Source organism: Oculina patagonica, chromosome 9 (assembly GCF_052425735.1).
Source record: "Oculina patagonica isolate OP01 chromosome 9, crgOcupat, whole genome shotgun sequence".
Taxonomy (NCBI): Eukaryota; Metazoa; Cnidaria; class Anthozoa; order Scleractinia; family Oculinidae; genus Oculina; species Oculina patagonica.
The window spans coordinates 24615416-24632535 of NC_135766.1; the positions used below are offsets into that span (position 1 = coordinate 24615416).

The 17120-nt window shown below is 39.7% G+C and overlaps 1 protein-coding gene and 1 pseudogene across 2 annotated transcripts; both read left to right on the top strand.

Moving 5' to 3' along the window:
* The first annotated feature begins 1924 nt into the window (after positions 1-1924).
* Positions 1925-10328, top strand: LOC144665055 (uncharacterized; annotated as a pseudogene). The gene is made up of 3 exons (XR_013572888.1): positions 1925-2033; positions 5659-7223; positions 8122-10328. The product of XR_013572888.1 is annotated as an uncharacterized LOC144665055 (transcript).
* A 980-nt stretch (positions 10329-11308) lies between these two features.
* LOC144665056 (octopamine receptor beta-1R-like) lies at positions 11309-13500 on the top strand. Its single transcript, XM_078526234.1, has 2 exons — positions 11309-11343; positions 12406-13500. Exons 1-2 carry the CDS (start codon positions 11309-11311, stop codon positions 13451-13453), a joined length of 1083 nt encoding a protein of 360 aa, XP_078382360.1. The 3' UTR covers positions 13454-13500.
* Positions 13501-17120: the final 3620 nt, after the last annotated feature.

A 17120-nucleotide genomic window follows, 5' to 3' on the forward strand; every position in this document is an offset into this window, starting at 1 on the left:
TCTGAATTCGTTGAAAGTACTTCTAGTCTATTCTCTCAGTTAGGCAGTCATAATAAGCTTAGCAGATGCGATTTCAATTTTATCTTGGCCTGAACATTGTATTTATTTATTGTATTTATTTCTTAACATTTCTTTATACACGGTTAAAAACATCAGGAAAATACTACTAAATTACAGTTATAATAAAAGTTAATACAAATACACTATTAATCAATACTAATTAATAAAAATTGAAGAAGTAAATCCATTAAACTAATCCTGTTTTCCATGAATGCCGTGTCTAACTTTACTTTTAAATTGATTAACGGATTTGATCATCCTGAGATTACAGGGTAGGCTGTTCCAGAGAGTTGCACAAGAGGACCACATGCATCAATAGTTGGTTTTTGTTCTTTGTCTGCTCTAGATGCAAATTTTAAGATATCATACAAAAAGGACTGCTTTCGGCCCAAACAATACACTTCTTTATCCTAGGTCTGCTCTGGGAGAATAGGGCCATACCAAACAAAACAATCCTTGTTTCCGTTTTTCAAGATTAGTCTGATCCTAGACACCTACGCAGCTTAAAACACACTAAGTAACTTGAGCCTCGCATTTTTTGTCTCCTGTAATTTTACATTCGTCCAAAAAAGTCCTTCGAACGAGGTTGAGCCAATGGCCGTTTTCACACTAGATGACGGACAAGTCGTCTGGGCTGACGATTTGTTCGTCTAGTGTGAATTTAAAAATAAAAATCAGCGATAATAATTTCGAATAACGTCGAAAGCCTCCGTTATTAGTGTGAATTTAAGACGGCTTTTTGACGACGTGTCCATGTAGACGACCAAGTCGTCTTTGAAAAATCGTCTTCCCAGACGGACAAATAGACGGACCGATTTTAGACGACTTGTACGCCCAAAATCGTGTCCGTCCCGTTTTCACACTAAGCAGATTTCCACTGACGCGTATTTTTTACGTGCGTTGACGTGCGTGAAAAAATTTAGAGCCAATGTATAAACGACTTGCGAACGCGATAACGCAAGTCGTTCATACATTGTCTCTAAATTTTTTCACGCACGTCAGCGCACGTAAAAAACTACGCGTCAGTAGAAATCCACCTTACGACGACTTGTCCGTCTCAGACGATTTGTCCGTCTCTAGTGTGAAAACGGCCACTATGAGTGTGGAGTGGACGGCTCCCTTTCGTTTCTCAAGGCAAATCCGTATGAAATTCGAAGGATGTTGTACTTAAAATGTTTTTAAGAAAAAAATTATCCACATTACTTTCTTTTGATCTTAAGTTGTCTAGTAGAACATAACTTATACTCAAAGCAATAAGCACAAACAATAACATTGTCAATCAAGAAATCAATAGAGACAGAAGGATTTGTTTTACGTTTTTGTTATTTTGTCTGCCGTTACTAAGATTAAGCTTTGTTGTTAGCCAAAATTTTGGGAATGTCCAAATTAGTTTAAGAACAGCTTCTGAAACAACAAATGCTGGACCGACGTTTGAACTAAACTGCTAAATTCCCCGAAATAGCAAAATACTAGATCCTGAAATGTAAAAATGCTAAAAAATAAGAATTTAAAATGATTTCACTTCTACGATTGCTTTTCACCCTACGCGAGTCATAGCTGCCTTGTTATTATCAGATTACAGATTGGTTGCTACCCATACCCCCCATATAGCTTTTCTTCCCGGGTTGCGGGTTGCGGGGGGTGGGGGGGGGGGGTACTTCCTATAATGGCTTATATTGGGAGGCTCCACCCGAAAGGTGTACCTTTTTTCAGGCTTCAGGTATATCAAAGGGAAAGTTTAGGTATTTGAAAGGGTTGGAATTTCTAGCATTGAGATACCCTAGCATTAGCGTCTGTGTTTGATATTTTTTAGTAATTCAATACAATTAAGGCAATTTGAATTTAAATATATTTTCAGGTGACAATGGAAAAGCTGTGTTTAGTGTTTGTCGTTTTCCTATTTGTTTATCATGCAAACTCCACATCTATAACGGACTCAGTTGGCAAGGATAACAAATCCTGTAAACAAGGCGGTAAGTACAGCTTGTAAATTTCCTAATAGAGTAGAACCCTGGTAAATTGACCTCGGATAACTCAAACACCCCGCTTACTCGAACTAACTTTTATATCCCTTGGATTTGACCCACTTTTCAATGACTCAAAAACCCCGCTAACTCGAACTAAATTTCGTTTCTCTTGATCAAAATTTGGGTCAAATTTGTATAGGTAATCACATGATTTCGAGTGCAATTTGGGATAAATCAGCACGAGTAAATTTTTTAAAGGCTAACCAAATTGCACGAGCCTGGGCGAGTGCAATTTGTAGTCTTTGAAAAATTTACGAGTGCTGAATCCCAAATTGTACGAGAAAAATCATGTGATTACATGTTAATAATACACATACAAAAATTTCACTTGAAGTGGATGACAAACAAAACGTGTTCAGTAGCTTTATACCTTTCCGATTCGTTCTTAAACATAACGGAGTTGCCGGGATTTGTAAAATCCAGATACCGCCGTAGGGAATTTTAAAGCTCTCTGTCATGGATTATCAAATGCTTTTATCCTTATTCAGTTGTATTGGTATGGGCTGAAATGTCCAACTTCAATTCACGCTTGCAATTGTTTTTTCTTTACGAGCCGTCGCGTAAGAAAAGCCACGATTGGTAGCTTTCAGTAGTTTCGTAAAGCCTCTCTTGTGTGGAACACACGTCCAATTCCTAGTACTTTGGTTTATATACTTATAACTTTCGTTAAATCGGTCAAACTTTTCATGAATCGTTATGTTTTTGCTCGATGTTTGCTCTCTCAAACACTCCGACATCGGCCGCCATTTTGTTTTGGCGCGCTTTCCGACTTTCAAGTCAATCAATTTAATTTCAACTTTCTGCACTCAATTTCAACTTTTTGCCCTCAATTTCAACTTTCTGCACTGTTTGGGATTAATTGACGTGCTCTCAGTCCTTGGTCCTCTCTTATACTTACTGTATACATCACCTCTTGCCGACATTATTAAGCGTCACAACTTAGAGTACCATTTCTATGCTGACGACACACGTGGCGTTTAAAACTGACAGTCTTGATAGAATGGCACAGTGTAAAACCTCGATTGAGCAGTGTGCCTGTGATATTGACAACTGGATGGCTATCAACAAGCTCAAATTAAATCAATACAAGACTGAAGTTGTTCTTATCAGCTCAAGATATCGCCCTAGGCCTCCTTAAGAGTCTCTTCAAATTGGCAATGTGAATGTTGTACCAACATCCTCAGCTCGAAAACTGGACGCTATTTTTGATCAGTGTTTTAACCTTGAAGAACACATTACATCAATCTGCAAGTCTTCTCATTACCAACTAAGGAATCTAGCCAAAATTAGAAAGTCAATTGATGAAGAGAGTGCCAAAACTGTTGTTCATGCCTTTATTACTTGCATAGGCGTACGGGCACCTTCGGACCTGGGGGGGCGGATGACCTTATTGCCCGAAAAAAAATGGCATGGGTAAATAAATAAATCCAAAGGAAGAGGCACGTAAAATGGATAAAAAACGTGCATTGAAATAGTTGTGTACAAACCTTGCCTGCTTGATTAAAGGAACGATAGTTCTTTTATTAATTTCGTGGCGTTACCCGAACGTGTCATTGCACCGAAATCTTTTCTTCGGAAATATTTTATTTATTCACTTTACTCTTTTTTAGCAAAACTTTAAGTATTTTGGGGAAGCCATTTTATATTGTTTTTTCCCACTTGTAAATTATACAAAAGCGTGTCAAACATCCAGGGATGAATGGGTTAAAAAATCTCGTTGAAAGTTTTGAGTTAGCCCGGAAAACTTAATATTTGAGTCAAAGCACTAGCCTCATCACATTTGTAAAAATAACAGATTTGTTTCAAGATCTTACACTGGATCCACCGCGCACAAACTCTAGATCAAACTGAGGGATCACGCAAAATTTGCGCGAAAAATTGACCATGATTATAGCAATTTTGCGAGAGAAAACGAAAACAGATGAATGAGAAATTTGGACTTTTGAACCACAAAATTCGGTGTATTTTCAATACTTTTTTCTGTTGATGTAATTCGTTTCGATCGTAATGTTGAGATTTGTCGGCTTATTTTTTATGCTTTCTCTAGGCTTTTTCCCCGAATTCTAAGCATTTTGCCCGAAAAATTTCGGCACTGGGGGGGCTGCAGCCCCCCTCGCCCGCCCCCCGCCTCGTACGCCTATGATTACTTGGAAGTTGGATAACTGCAACTCACTGCTATATGGTCTTCCACAGCATCTACTTTCAAGATTACAATCCGTTCAAAATACGGGAGCTCGAATTATTACACATACTAGGAAATTCGATCATATTACCCCTGTGCTTAAGAAGCTACACTGGCTACCTGTCCGCTATCGTATAATTTACAAAATTCTCTTACTAGTCTACAAAGCTCTCCATGGGGCAGCGCCTTGTTACATGCAAGAGTTACTTTACTATCACACCTCTCAGAGATTTTTAAGATCACCTACACAGCACCTTCTGGCGACCCCCAAAGCAAAATTAAAAACATATGGAGAGAGAGCGTTTGCCGTGGCAGCCCCAAGACTGTGGAACACAATCCCACTTGAACTTAGACTAAGTCCTTCTATTGACATTATTAAGAGACATTTAAAAACGTACCTTTTTAAACTGGCTTTTTAATTATTTTATTTTTTAGGTACATTTTTTTTAACATCATTTTATTAATATTTTTCTATTGTAAAGCGCCATGACCAATTAGTGAATTTTGGCGCTATAAAAATACTCTTTATTTATTCATTTATTTTTTAACCTCGATAAGGGACGGACCATTATTTTTTTGGAGGGGGGGGGGGGGGGTGAAAAATATTGAAAAAAATTGTTTGCAGGGCCTGGAAAGACAAAATAAATTGTTTGCAAACACGATATGTATAACAAAAAATAGTAAGAATTTCGAAAAAAATGTTTGCAGAGGTGCATAAACTAAAAAAAAAAAAAAGTTTGCAGAGGAAAATTTTTCATCCCCCCCCCCCCTCCAAGAAAATAATGGTCCGTCCCTAACTCAAATTACAGTTACGCCATTCGCCACGGTTGACCATTGATAGAGCAACGAACAGATTTGACAAACATTTTCCACTCTTATCATGATAATTCAGCGTTTCTGACGAAAAATCCACATCGTACTGTTAACTGAAGTTCTAAAAAAATCAGTAAACTATCAATTATTAACTTGGGAAGTTAAACAATCAATCGACCCCGACAAGTCGAACTGTTTTTCGTTTTCCTTCATGGTTCGAGTTACCGGGGTTCTGCTGTAAATGCATTTGCAAGTACAACCAAAACAGCAAGTACAATTTTTGGTAGACGTTCCGAGTAGGCGCAAAAGGGTAAAACAGGGTAGAAATGAATAGTACCCAACGTGTTTTCGATAGCTATAGTTTGCAAAGGGTTTCCGACCATACCCGAATATAATCCAAACACTATCCATTACTGAGTACCTAATAGTACCCGAGGTTTTTCCGATTGTTGTTGTCCAATTAAATTATATAACGTGGCATCTCGAGCAGTTTTACCCCAAACGTTGGCATATTTGTTTGCGCTGCATCTTACTGTCATTAATTCTGTTAGTGGACGTTTTTTTCTTTCTTTTCAGGATGCGGAGCGAAAAAACCAATTCGTCCTTCGATGTCCTCTGTTTCACGAATCCCATACCGACTTCTCGAGTTCCTAAAGCAACAGGTTTCAAACGTTTTCCCACAGAGCCGCTCAGAGTTGGAATTTAGTGCAGTCTGGCTTCTCGATGAAACCTTCCCAAAGGTGAAGACCGGAGACTTTAAGTACATTCCTCCTGGCCCCAAAGGACCGTCCACTCCTCTTCTCGACCCAAGTAATATTTTCAGCCCGTCTTCTTCAAAGATGCAAAACTACATTGTGGCACGCTCGATAGACTCCAGGCACACTCCAGATTGGACCATCCACAAACAAGTCACATTCAACCGTGTTTTCAACTCCTACAAGAAAGCCAAGGCCATGCTGATGTACTCTCACTTGCATCCATCTAAACAAGGAGCCACCCAAATTTGCAACATGAAGGCTGTCATGAAGCTTCCAGTTATGGTGATCTTCTCGATCGCTAGAAAAGACATTGCAGATGCAAGAAAAAATCTGGCCAACTGTGGAATTCGAGCAATACAGGCTCCATCCAGCAGAATGCCTCTCACCAAGTCGGCCAAGGAGTGAGAGACATTTTGCCAATGCCCAACATTGGCTACATCTTCCATGGCTACAACTACCTTTACGGTAATCCGGTTGTTGATCCAAACGAAGGCAGCGATCCAGGTGTTTCCCGTATGCCGATCTTCAAGGCCTCCTTTGGCAGAGGTTCTATGACATCTGACATGAGGTATTTGGTTCCTGATGGCACATCTTTCTTGAAGGCCGTGAGCTGTAGAATTGACTTCAGTTCGACAGAGGGTCGCAGTGAGAAATCGTACATGAATTCATTGTCTAACACGGTTGGAACTGAAAGCTCATTTCTCGGATTCGGCTTTAAAGCAAGCACGACGGTTCAGAGTAAGACTGAAGAACTGAAAACGGCCAGTTTCTCCTACGTCAACACCGAGGCTATCTGTAGCGTTTACACTGGCGCCATCTTCATGGATTTACCTCCTAAACCCTCAGATGAATTCATAGCTTCACTTTCAAAATGTGACAAAGACCCGTCAGATGAGAACTTTAGAAATCTGATCGACAACTATGGTACTCACTCCTTGACAGATATCGTCATGGGCGCAAAGTTTGGAGAAGAAAGCAAAATTAAAACTGACGAATACGAGAAGATGGAAGCTGATGGGTTTGACGTGGGCACGGCTGCCGGACACTCTGGGAAATTTTCTGCAGGCGTGACAACAGAGACTTCGTCAGAGAAAGAGCAACGGGAGAGGTTTGAGTCTGCCAGAACAAGCAAAACCACCTATTCGTATGGCTCCAACATCCCTTCTGATGGTGACGCCAACACTTGGGCTTCGCAGAGCTCTGATGATCCTATGCCAATCAACATGGACATCTCAGCACTGTCAGAACTCATGACTGAAGAATTCCTTGGTGACACAGGCATCGACTATGAAAAATTAAAGCAGCCTCTGATTGAGTACTTGACCCAGTACTGCTCTCAGCTCGTGGACGAGCAAAAAGCAAAGGACTGCATGCCACCAACAGGTACTTATGGCTTTTCTCAGATGGTCCTAATTGCCATAACTTTATTTCAGTGTTAAGCAGCTCCTTAAATTTACGCAATGTTACTTGATAGTTTTACGTAATGTTAATAATTGTTTTACGGGGTATTAGAAAAAACCTCCCTAAGGGAAATGGTCAAAACTATTTTACTCAGACAGGACCCACCACTGTGCCGAAAGATGGAATAGAAACTAAAAAAAGATTCAAACCTTCTTGTGCTATTTCTCCAGTAATAAAAGCTTCATGTACATTGAATATGATATAAGTCTAAACTCAAATTTTGAGGCCAATGAATTTTTTTCCATTTGGGCAATCAGACAGGTGGTTTCATGCATTGCCTCCTACCCCCTACACAAGGTGGGTCCTCATCGATTGCACTTGTTATGACCACTTCCCTAAAGACAATATCATCCTTTTTAGCTTTCCATGGTGAAGTTGCCAGTAAATAGTATTTTTCACACATTGTTTTTAATGTGTTCCCCATAAGTACAAGGATTACCTTTGGCTATTTTTTAAGGTACTCGCTTACTTTATGAGTTATGGCGTGGCGTACAGGTAGTTAGGATCTCGGACTTACGATTTGAAGGTCGTTGGTTCTAGGCCTTAGTCGGTGTCCTTAGGCAAGACGCGCAACTACACAATGGCTCTTTCCATCCAAAATTATATGTTGGTGCGCCAGAATATTGTTGGTGGTGTCTCAAAAATATGCTGGTGGCATGCAATTGAGTAGCATCCAGAGCTGGTTATTTAAGGCCTTTCGATGTGTGTTATTCAAAAGAAGAAGAGTCCTTTGTCGTCTGGTAGTTCTTTAAAAACTTTAGCTCTATCGCCGAATGGATTTATAGTATTTGCATTATTATTTAATTGTCTTTCTTGTTAGACATGGCCAAGAACGGCCCAGGCCTCAAGACCTATGCAACCTACACAGATAGGCAAGTGAGCGGTGTTGACATGATCGACCAAAACACCATGGCAGTGGTCCACGGCGGAGCACACAAAGGCGGTTGGAAACTGGCCATTCTTAAGGACTCAGTCGAAGTAGCCTCCAAAGACGTGATCAATGAAAATTATGTAAGTGCCTTTGACATGGTAGTTTGTCGCGGCCAACGTCGTTTGGGCGTCCTGTTAAGAGACAACGATGATTACGCTCGCATAGCGATGTACGAAGTCAGCGAAGACGGCAAGACGATTACTGCGAAAGAAGTCGTCGACCTTTCTGACTACGGATTGCCCCAGAGGAGCATCTGGGGTTTGTATTACAACTGTCTTTCCTTCTACGGCGACGCTAACGGCTTTTTGTTGAGCTTACAAGGAGAAAAAGTCGAGTTGTGGAAGATTGAGAATATTTGTTCTTCTGGCGGGTATGTCAAGATACAACGCATCCTTAACATGGAAAACTGGAATTATTACGTCCAGGCATCTGCTCACCTGAGCGGCAATATTTTCGCCGTTTCGTTGCATACGTCGGGCCAAGTTAGTGAGATCAAAGTTGTGGAAATACTTGGCAGCGAGTCGAACTATGATGACCAGATGACTACCTTTCACTGGTCTCATGATGAGATGTTCTGTACCGACTTGTTCAAAGATGACACTGGTACCCTGGTGGCGTTGGGAGCTGAAAACTACGAACAACAAGGCAGGCTGGCAGCCTTCCGTTGGTCCAGCGAGGACAAGAAACTGGTGTTTGCTGGCGATCTGATGACCGAGGACTTCATGCGAGATGCCGGATCCGAGCGGGGCGTCCTTTCGGTGTACGGGCAGAAAGCCTACTTTGGAGAAATAGGAGAGTTGGATACCGGACGAGTGATGGAATACCAGTTCCGATACGATTAACGCAATCACCACGGCTATGGAATGGACTGGACATTGATTGGACATTGTTTAACCATGTGAGAAAACAGTTTTATTGTGCATTTTTTCTTGTTGTGTGTACTGGCAACGAAGCCAACACCAGTTCATAAGTATCTTAATTATTACAGCAATTTCTGTGTGACCTTGAAATTCTTGTGCTTGAAAAAAAAAAAAAAGACCAAGCTTAAGCCCACTGGTAACCTGCGATCAGGCGTTCTTTTTTCGAAGGGAAAAGTGAAAAAAAGAGTGGTAAGTAGGGAGGGAGCCGGCGTGATCTCAGGTTAGCCCACTGGCTGAGCGAACAGAGGCAAACGCAAATGGCTTTTGGTTGTTTTAGCGAATACGCAAAGCAAGGCGTACAGACTGCCTCACTATGCATTTTCTTTGACGTCACTCTCTCTTCAGTATTTTAATAGATCAATCAAACCGAAATTCTTTCCATTTAGGAATATTTTTAGCCGGAAAACGCCCAATACTTTCTTTCAGTGATCCTTTCAATTACTACAAGATGGAACAAATAAAAATCACTCAGAAAACGGTTCAAGGTCATACAAAAAATGCTTTATTTCCATTAGTGTGAAAATTATACCAGTGTGTGTTTTTCTGAGTCCGTCGAGTGTGAAGAGAAGAATGAGCACGAGTGGAAAAATGGCCGTGGGGAAACTGGGGGCAAGGCTCGCGTCTCGACCTCAGATTTCCCACGCTCACCTTTCTGCTGCGCGCTCTTTTTTTCTTTGACGGACTAGGAAAAAGAGGAACTTCTCGTAGTGTGTCTAGTGTGATTTTTGAATATTTATTCCGCTATTGCAATTATAAAGTGGTCAAGTTCGTTTATATGTTTAACAATGCGCTTTCCCATCCACACTGATTTTGAAAACTGTCGGCAGTGATTGAAGTTTCCGGATCTAGTTCTTCGCTCTAGTTTTGTTGTTATTTCATTAATAGCAAATGGGAAGGCAAGCAGAAGGCATTTTGTATTGAAGACTAGTATAGGCGCATTAATCAACAGTTAGCCTTTGTGTGGCCGCGACGGCACCCTGCCTCTAGGCTAAGACTAGTCCAGTCCCTGAACTCTCTCTTTCGCGCGCCCAGGCTAAGACACGCTATTTTAAATACAATTAAACTGACGGAGCTGCATTAAACTTCTATAGTAAAATAATAGTTTTTAATGCAGAAAAACACAGAAGAAACACTGGAAAGCCAAAATTAATACCGAGTACGGTTACTAAAAACTGGACAATACTGGACATTGAGGATTGGATTAAAAAAAAAAAACAATGCTCCGAAGTCTTCGTTTGTTCGATCTGTAGAATTAATTATTAATTATTGTCGTTCTTAGAATTGACCAACTAACTAAAGAATAGCGTGGTCTGCAGTTGAAGCTTTTGTTAGCTTCCTCAATATCAATGATAAATTCCATCATAAGTGTCAACTTGTATAGGCTAACCTCTGGAAATGTATCTACATCTATTAAACGATTATGTGATGGGCCCAAAATCCCGCCCCCCTATTCCATTGATTTTGAAACTTGCCCTGCCCATACTCTAAACACCCCCCCCCCCCCCTTAGGCATAAATAACGAACACTCCCTAAACTCAAGAAATATTCCGTATCCCAGTGACAGATTCATTAGGAAAACAACTTTAATTTTTTTCTCAGATGGGCACTTTCTGTTTTTCCGGATATTTGCAGCCCTACTGAGATAATTGTTAATTAATACGCCAAAACCTTTGCTTTATTTCATCAAGTTTCATGATGACTGCAATAAGTCTAGTGTGCTAAAGTCAATCCACGCGAAGCTCTGATTTTGGCTCCAGATCATAACATCGAAGGGTAAAATTTTACTCTCTTAATCCCTAAATTTGTCATGTTTAATTTCGTTATTTTGCCAGAATTAAAAAAAAAGACATTTCACGTGCAAGGCAGCATCTTAAATGCACATTAATTAACGAAATATTGAAGAAGCCAAAATTATGTATTGTACTAGCACCGTCATAACTTCTTATGAGGAAGGGAATTTGACAGCACTGGAGAAATTTACAAAGCATTTGCCCTCATCAAGTTTATGTCTACTAATTCTTTAAGTATTTCAATTCTCGAGTATTTCAAATAACTTGAATGTTTTATTATCATGTATTATGAACAATAAAACCCTTGGCTGCCTTACATGTTTTATAATACAGATTTCATATCCACGCGAAACCAGACGATCAAACATGATTTTCACGTTTTACCTGCTCTGCCTCTCAGAGTGTGTTCAGAGTTTTTAAATCGCACTAGGTGGTCCGGTAATGACATCCTTGAAAATAAAATTGTCCATCCAACATCATTTAATTAACTTTTTTTTCGTATCCGTCTGTCGATTAACCAGATTTTTGTAAAATTAAACAATGCTTATCTTGTAACATTTTTTTTTCACCTGCATACAGCTATTTCAATTAACGTTGTCCGGATCAAAGCTTAAAGACAAGACTGAAAGGTAGTATGGGTAGAAGAAGAGGGCAACTGCACGTGCTGAATACTAAATATATATAATGACATGACAAACGCGAATTTGCACGTTTTCTATTTCTTCAGACATGTGAAACAAAGTGGTTTTAGCCACACTGAATTTAAGAAGAATTTTCAAAACTCAGAACCAAGCGACAGTGAAGGTAAAGCTACAGAAAGTCCTCCTGAGAGGAAAAGACAAACTCGTGAATTTTCCACGTGCGATGATGCTTAATGAAGCTTATATGCAAATTTGTAGTGAATACCCAGAACGCCATACGGTCTTGCTTTTTAGCTTTAAGCTTTGACCCGACAACGTTTATTGAAATAGCTGTATGTAGAATATAAGTAACACCTTTTTCCACTGCTAGGAATTAAAAACAAAAGGAAGTTAAATGAAAAAAAGTCACGGGAGGATTTGTGTTGTTTTGCTTTGCTTTGTTTTTGTGCTCGAGAGAAAGGACAAGAAAATGGCTAGAATATAGTCAAAATAACGTAATTAAAAAAACAGTAGTAATAAATTCATATAATGCTCCAGAATCCCGACTACAAAACGATATATAAAATGAAGTGAAAACAGCCATACAGTATGTCAAATACCATGTCAGGTAGATTGAGTTGCAATCCATCAGAGTTTTGGCATGTTGATTCCTGTATCTGTTTAAGAGAAAAATTGTGATTGGATTTTATTTTTTATGAACGTTTTTTATATTTTATTATTACTGTTTGGACGCGCAGATGTTTTAAAGGCTGAGATTGATCAGAATTCTTTTTTTATGTGGTTGAAATAATTACGATTTCTTGCTGAGGTTATTTTTTAAAGCGGCATTGCCTTTCCCCAAGTCATTGCAGTGTTTTACGCACTTTTTAATGTGATCGGTCTTTCTGGAAATTTACTAGTAATAGTGACGATCGTCTTGGAAAGAAGATTTCATGTGATGCGGTATATTCTACTCGCCAGCATCGCAGCATCAGACTTCATTTCTTTAATTTTCGTTAACTCGTTCCGCATCGCCAGTACAGCAGAAGAAAGATGGTTGTACGGCCAAACAATGTGTGATCTCAATCCATTCTTTGTGCGATACTTCTACCTTAACACAGTTCTTCATCTGATAGCCGTGTCATATGAGAGGTACAGTGCCATAGTGAAATCTCCATTGACCTACGATGGTACAATCACCAAAAGCAGAGTAGTGCTTATAGTTTTTATTTGGGTAGCACCAATCCCAATATCTGTCGGTCCGTTCGTCGGTTGGGGGCAGTACGTTTACAATCCAGAAGTGTTCTCTTGCGAACAGGCGTGGGCAGTACACAGTGATTCCACTGCAAGGAACACAACGGCCTTACTCGTTATTACCTTTGTAGTTCCTTTACTGATAATCATGTTCCTGAACTGGTCGGTCTTCAAGACGGCGAAATCTCTGCAGAGTAACACAAGCCAAGTGAGAGCTTCAGGTCTTTGCCACTCTGAAAGCCAGTTGCAAGAGATGTCAAGGAGAACAAGTGAACGGAAGGCAGCTGTCGATGTTTGCATTATCATTGCGGCGTTTATGGTGTGTTTTCTTCCCGTCTGGATCGTGGGAATCTGTCGTCAGTTTGTCAAGAACATTGAAGTTCCAGCCAAGCTCTTATTTGTCACCAACGCGATATTTTGCGCCAGTTCCCTGTGTAACCCGATCATCTATTGCATCCGTAAAAAAGACTTTCGAGCCGGGGTTAAGAATGTATTCAGGCGAATGGCTGTTTGTGTACGTTCTTTCGGAAGCAGAGACAACGAGATTGGTATGAACAACTCTGCATATGAAAATAACCTCGGCGTGGAAGCCTCCACAGCAAGACCAACAGCAGCACAGGTCACACAACATCCGTAATTCCTGTCTATTTCTCCAGATAATGCCACCACTATAAAATACTGAAAAGGCCATCTTCATAATAATCATTTGCATAAATATCGTAGCACTACCACACCTCATTTACACGAACTTTTCCTTAGCCGTCTTCACATGGGTATCCTTTTCATCTCTGCTTCTAAAGTTGCACATTGAAATCGTGGCCTGGGGTGAAATTAGTTAGACTGATGTAACAATAAAGAAAAATCATCGGAACCTTTCCTTTAAGGTCGCGCAGGACCCTTGAAATCATTATGTATGTATTTATTTAAAGAGTATGCACGAACTGCAACGAGTGAAGCCGACAACAAACGAAATATTCATGAGAATATAGTTCATTGTATAAGTAATTACACGTTATTGTTCTCAGCTTTGTGTCCCGTGCGCTAGGACGTAGCGAACATCACACGTTGTTGTAAACGTTGACTCTGAAGGTCTTCGGAAGCTTCAAAACCTGCAATTTTGTGACCAAGTTTTCTCCGCCGATATAGAATTTCAGGAGTTGATTTGCGAGGAACATAAACTTGGTGTATTCTATTGTGTTATGACAGAAGCGAATTTTAAAATTTCCTTTTTAAAAAGAAGATAGCACGTTTTAAAGTTTGGATTTCACATTTTTACTTTCTTAGAAGCAAATAAACTTCCAGCAGTTTTTGAATACGAGAATTTCGTTTCTGTCATAACACAAAAGAGGTTATAATTTATCACTAGGTTATATTGTCATTTAATTTGGTGTGCTATTCCAGCTGATAACTTCGGCACAAAATCGCATCATCTGCTGTCAAACTTTTAAGGACTTGTAACAGCACAGTAGATGGTCCTCTCTCAGTAAAACGGCAATCATGATATAATTCCATCATCCTCTGATATCCTTGTTAAGTTTTAGCGGAATCGATGTTTCAAATTCAGCGAATGTAAGCTCTACAAGATAACACCCCATCAAGAAATTTGGGCAATGAATTTATTAATGAGCAAAGGTCCTGCACTACCGTAATTAACCCAAGTTTTTTGTTCCTTTTTTTGGACAAAGGTTTTAAAATCAAACAGCTTTCTAATCTGTAAGTGCATATTAATGTTTTAAAACTAATAAAAGATTAGGAATTCGGAAAACATGCCTTGTCTACAACTTCAGTGAGCGACAAATAACGGGTAAAATCCAACCTCGCCCCAGGGCTTCTCGGCGACGAGTTTTCAAAAGCCCTATTCTTACTAATTTTCGCGCGTACTTAATTTCGCGAAATTTCGAGAGCCGAATTTCGCGAGTATTAATTTTCGCGATTGCAAGAAAAATTAACACGGGTGAACAGTTCGAATTGCATTATTGTTTGTCCGGTTATAAGTCAACAATTTTCTTTCAAGCATTTCAATCCGCCACCAAATATTTGTCAATTTAAAACTGGTAAAATCAGCTGGCGCTTGCAGAGAGCTTGTAAACAGAGCATGCTCAGCTACATTTGTCTAGGGTAGGCTTCTCAATATTTACTTAAAGAAAATTTTCCTCGAGCGAGAGAAACTACTTTATTCTTACTAATTTTCGCGCGTACTTAATTTCGCGAAATTTCGAGAGCCGAATTTCGCGAGTATTAATTTTCGCGATTGCAAGAAAAATTAGAGCAAAAGTGTATTAAATTTCGCGATTTTGTCAGTGTGTTATATGGCTCAGTAGTCAAAGACTAGACATATACAAAGGTATTGTTCAATGTAATTACAAGGAGTCTCGGCAAACGGAAACTTTGGTCTGACTGTACTAAAGAGGTTTTGGCCGATTTACAAGCTGAAGAAAACAGTTATCAGAAGAAGAGTGCTAGTCGAAAACAAGACGAAAATATATTTTCAAGGATAAATAGTTGCAGTTCCAAACATTTAAATTTTTTACTGTTTTGATAAAAATTATAATATTGTATTAATTTTCGCGTTCTTAAATTTCGCGCAATGTTTTTTTCGCGCGTATTAAATTTCGCGACTATTTTGAAATCGCGAAAATTAGTACTCGCGAAAATAAGTAAGAATAAGGTATACATTTGTCCTCGTAATAGAAATTTTACGAAACATAAGACCAGTCAGAATGAGTAACACAACCAACAACCATTCCAGCATTCCTCAGTAAAGTTGTTTAAGATCATAGATCACAATTTTAAACAAAAGACGAGAAAAGGCGACGAAGTGGGGTCGACTTGGCAAGTACGTTATCTGTTACCAAGGGAATTTTCCTTTCAGTTCAGAAATGTTCTCATTAACCTTGAGTGAAAAAAGGCGAAACGTGACCATTTAAAACAACTTATTAAATACACAAAGAAAACTGTTATTGTCAAATTTAATTAAAGGGACATTTCAAGCGAACACGAAAAGTAAAAGACACAAATATGTATCGAAATGGATTTATTGTCATCCAGCGTTTAGTCATTACATGGTACGTACATGTAGCAACAAAGTATCACTATAAGAGAAATAACAACTTTCCAACTAAAACCTGGCAAAAAGTTGGCTTTTGAAAACAACTGCTTTCCAAGCAATGGTGAGAAGGCGTTGTTTGAATTAACCATTTCGAGAAGAACTACATATCGTCCACCAAAGAATTTAAATATTCCTATTTGTACAAGTTACAAAGACATATAATTAGGCTGTGACTTTGTGTGCTTTAAGAACACTAATTAAAGGTCTCCGCACACGTGGGGACAAGACGAAGGGACATAACATGTCGCAGCGACATGTAGCAGCGACAAAATCATGTGTTGTTCACACTGCAGGGACATGAGCAGGGACGTGTAGCGGGGACATGCAGCAGCGACAAAATGTTGTGTTGTTCACACTGAAGGGACATGTAACAGGGACGTGTATCGCGAACATCTAGCAGCAACATGGGCTCCTGCAAAGAACACAATATGTACACACGCAAGAAGATGTAGCGGGGACATGACCCAGGGACATGTCGCAGCGACACGTCCCCCTCGTGTGTACTGATAATTTTTGGCTCATGCAACACGAATTTTGCAGCAGTTTTGTCCCTGCGACATGTTGCACGGATTTTAACTCGTTCAATTTTAAACCAATAGATACACTGAATACATCTGGATAATTGCGAGATTCTCGAGTAAAATAAAAATTAATTTTTCACTAGGCGTCGCCTTGGCGTCGCCGTCGTCATTGCTTAAGCTCCCTAGAGCTATATATAGCAGCCCTACTAACAGGAAGGTAACGCAACCGGGAAGACGAGAAAAGGCAAATCAAGAATTCAAGTGGAGTCCACTCGCGAAGACTTCAAGTTTTCGCGAGTGGACACGCTACGCGACAAGTCGCTGCAACCATTGTCTGCAACGTATATCCTCGTGTGACACGGTGCATTTCTGCGACAATCTTTGTCGCTGCGATCAGTCGCACGAATTCCAACCAGTTTGAATTCGTGCGTCTGATCGCAGCGACAAAATGAGCGAAAGCAGCGTTGTCTCAGCGTGTGCATATTTCTGCGACAAGTCGCTGTGACAAAATATAAACTAACCAATGACAGAGCGTCCTGTATTTTTGACATATTGAATTGGAAAACTAGTTCATATTCCCACTATTCCAAATTAAATTCGCTGCGTGTCAAGCGCCTTGTTGCAGCAGCTTGTTTTATGTAGTACACACGGACCGACTTGTCGCAGATACCTGT

Coding starts and splice junctions, on each gene's coding strand:
- LOC144665056 (XM_078526234.1), top strand. CDS start 11,309: ATGATTTTCACGTTTTACCTGCTCTGCCTCTCAGA. Junction 11,344..12,405: donor TACCTGCTCTGCCTCTCAGA/GTGTGTTCAGAG, acceptor TATTTTTTAAAG/CGGCATTGCCTTTCCCCAAG.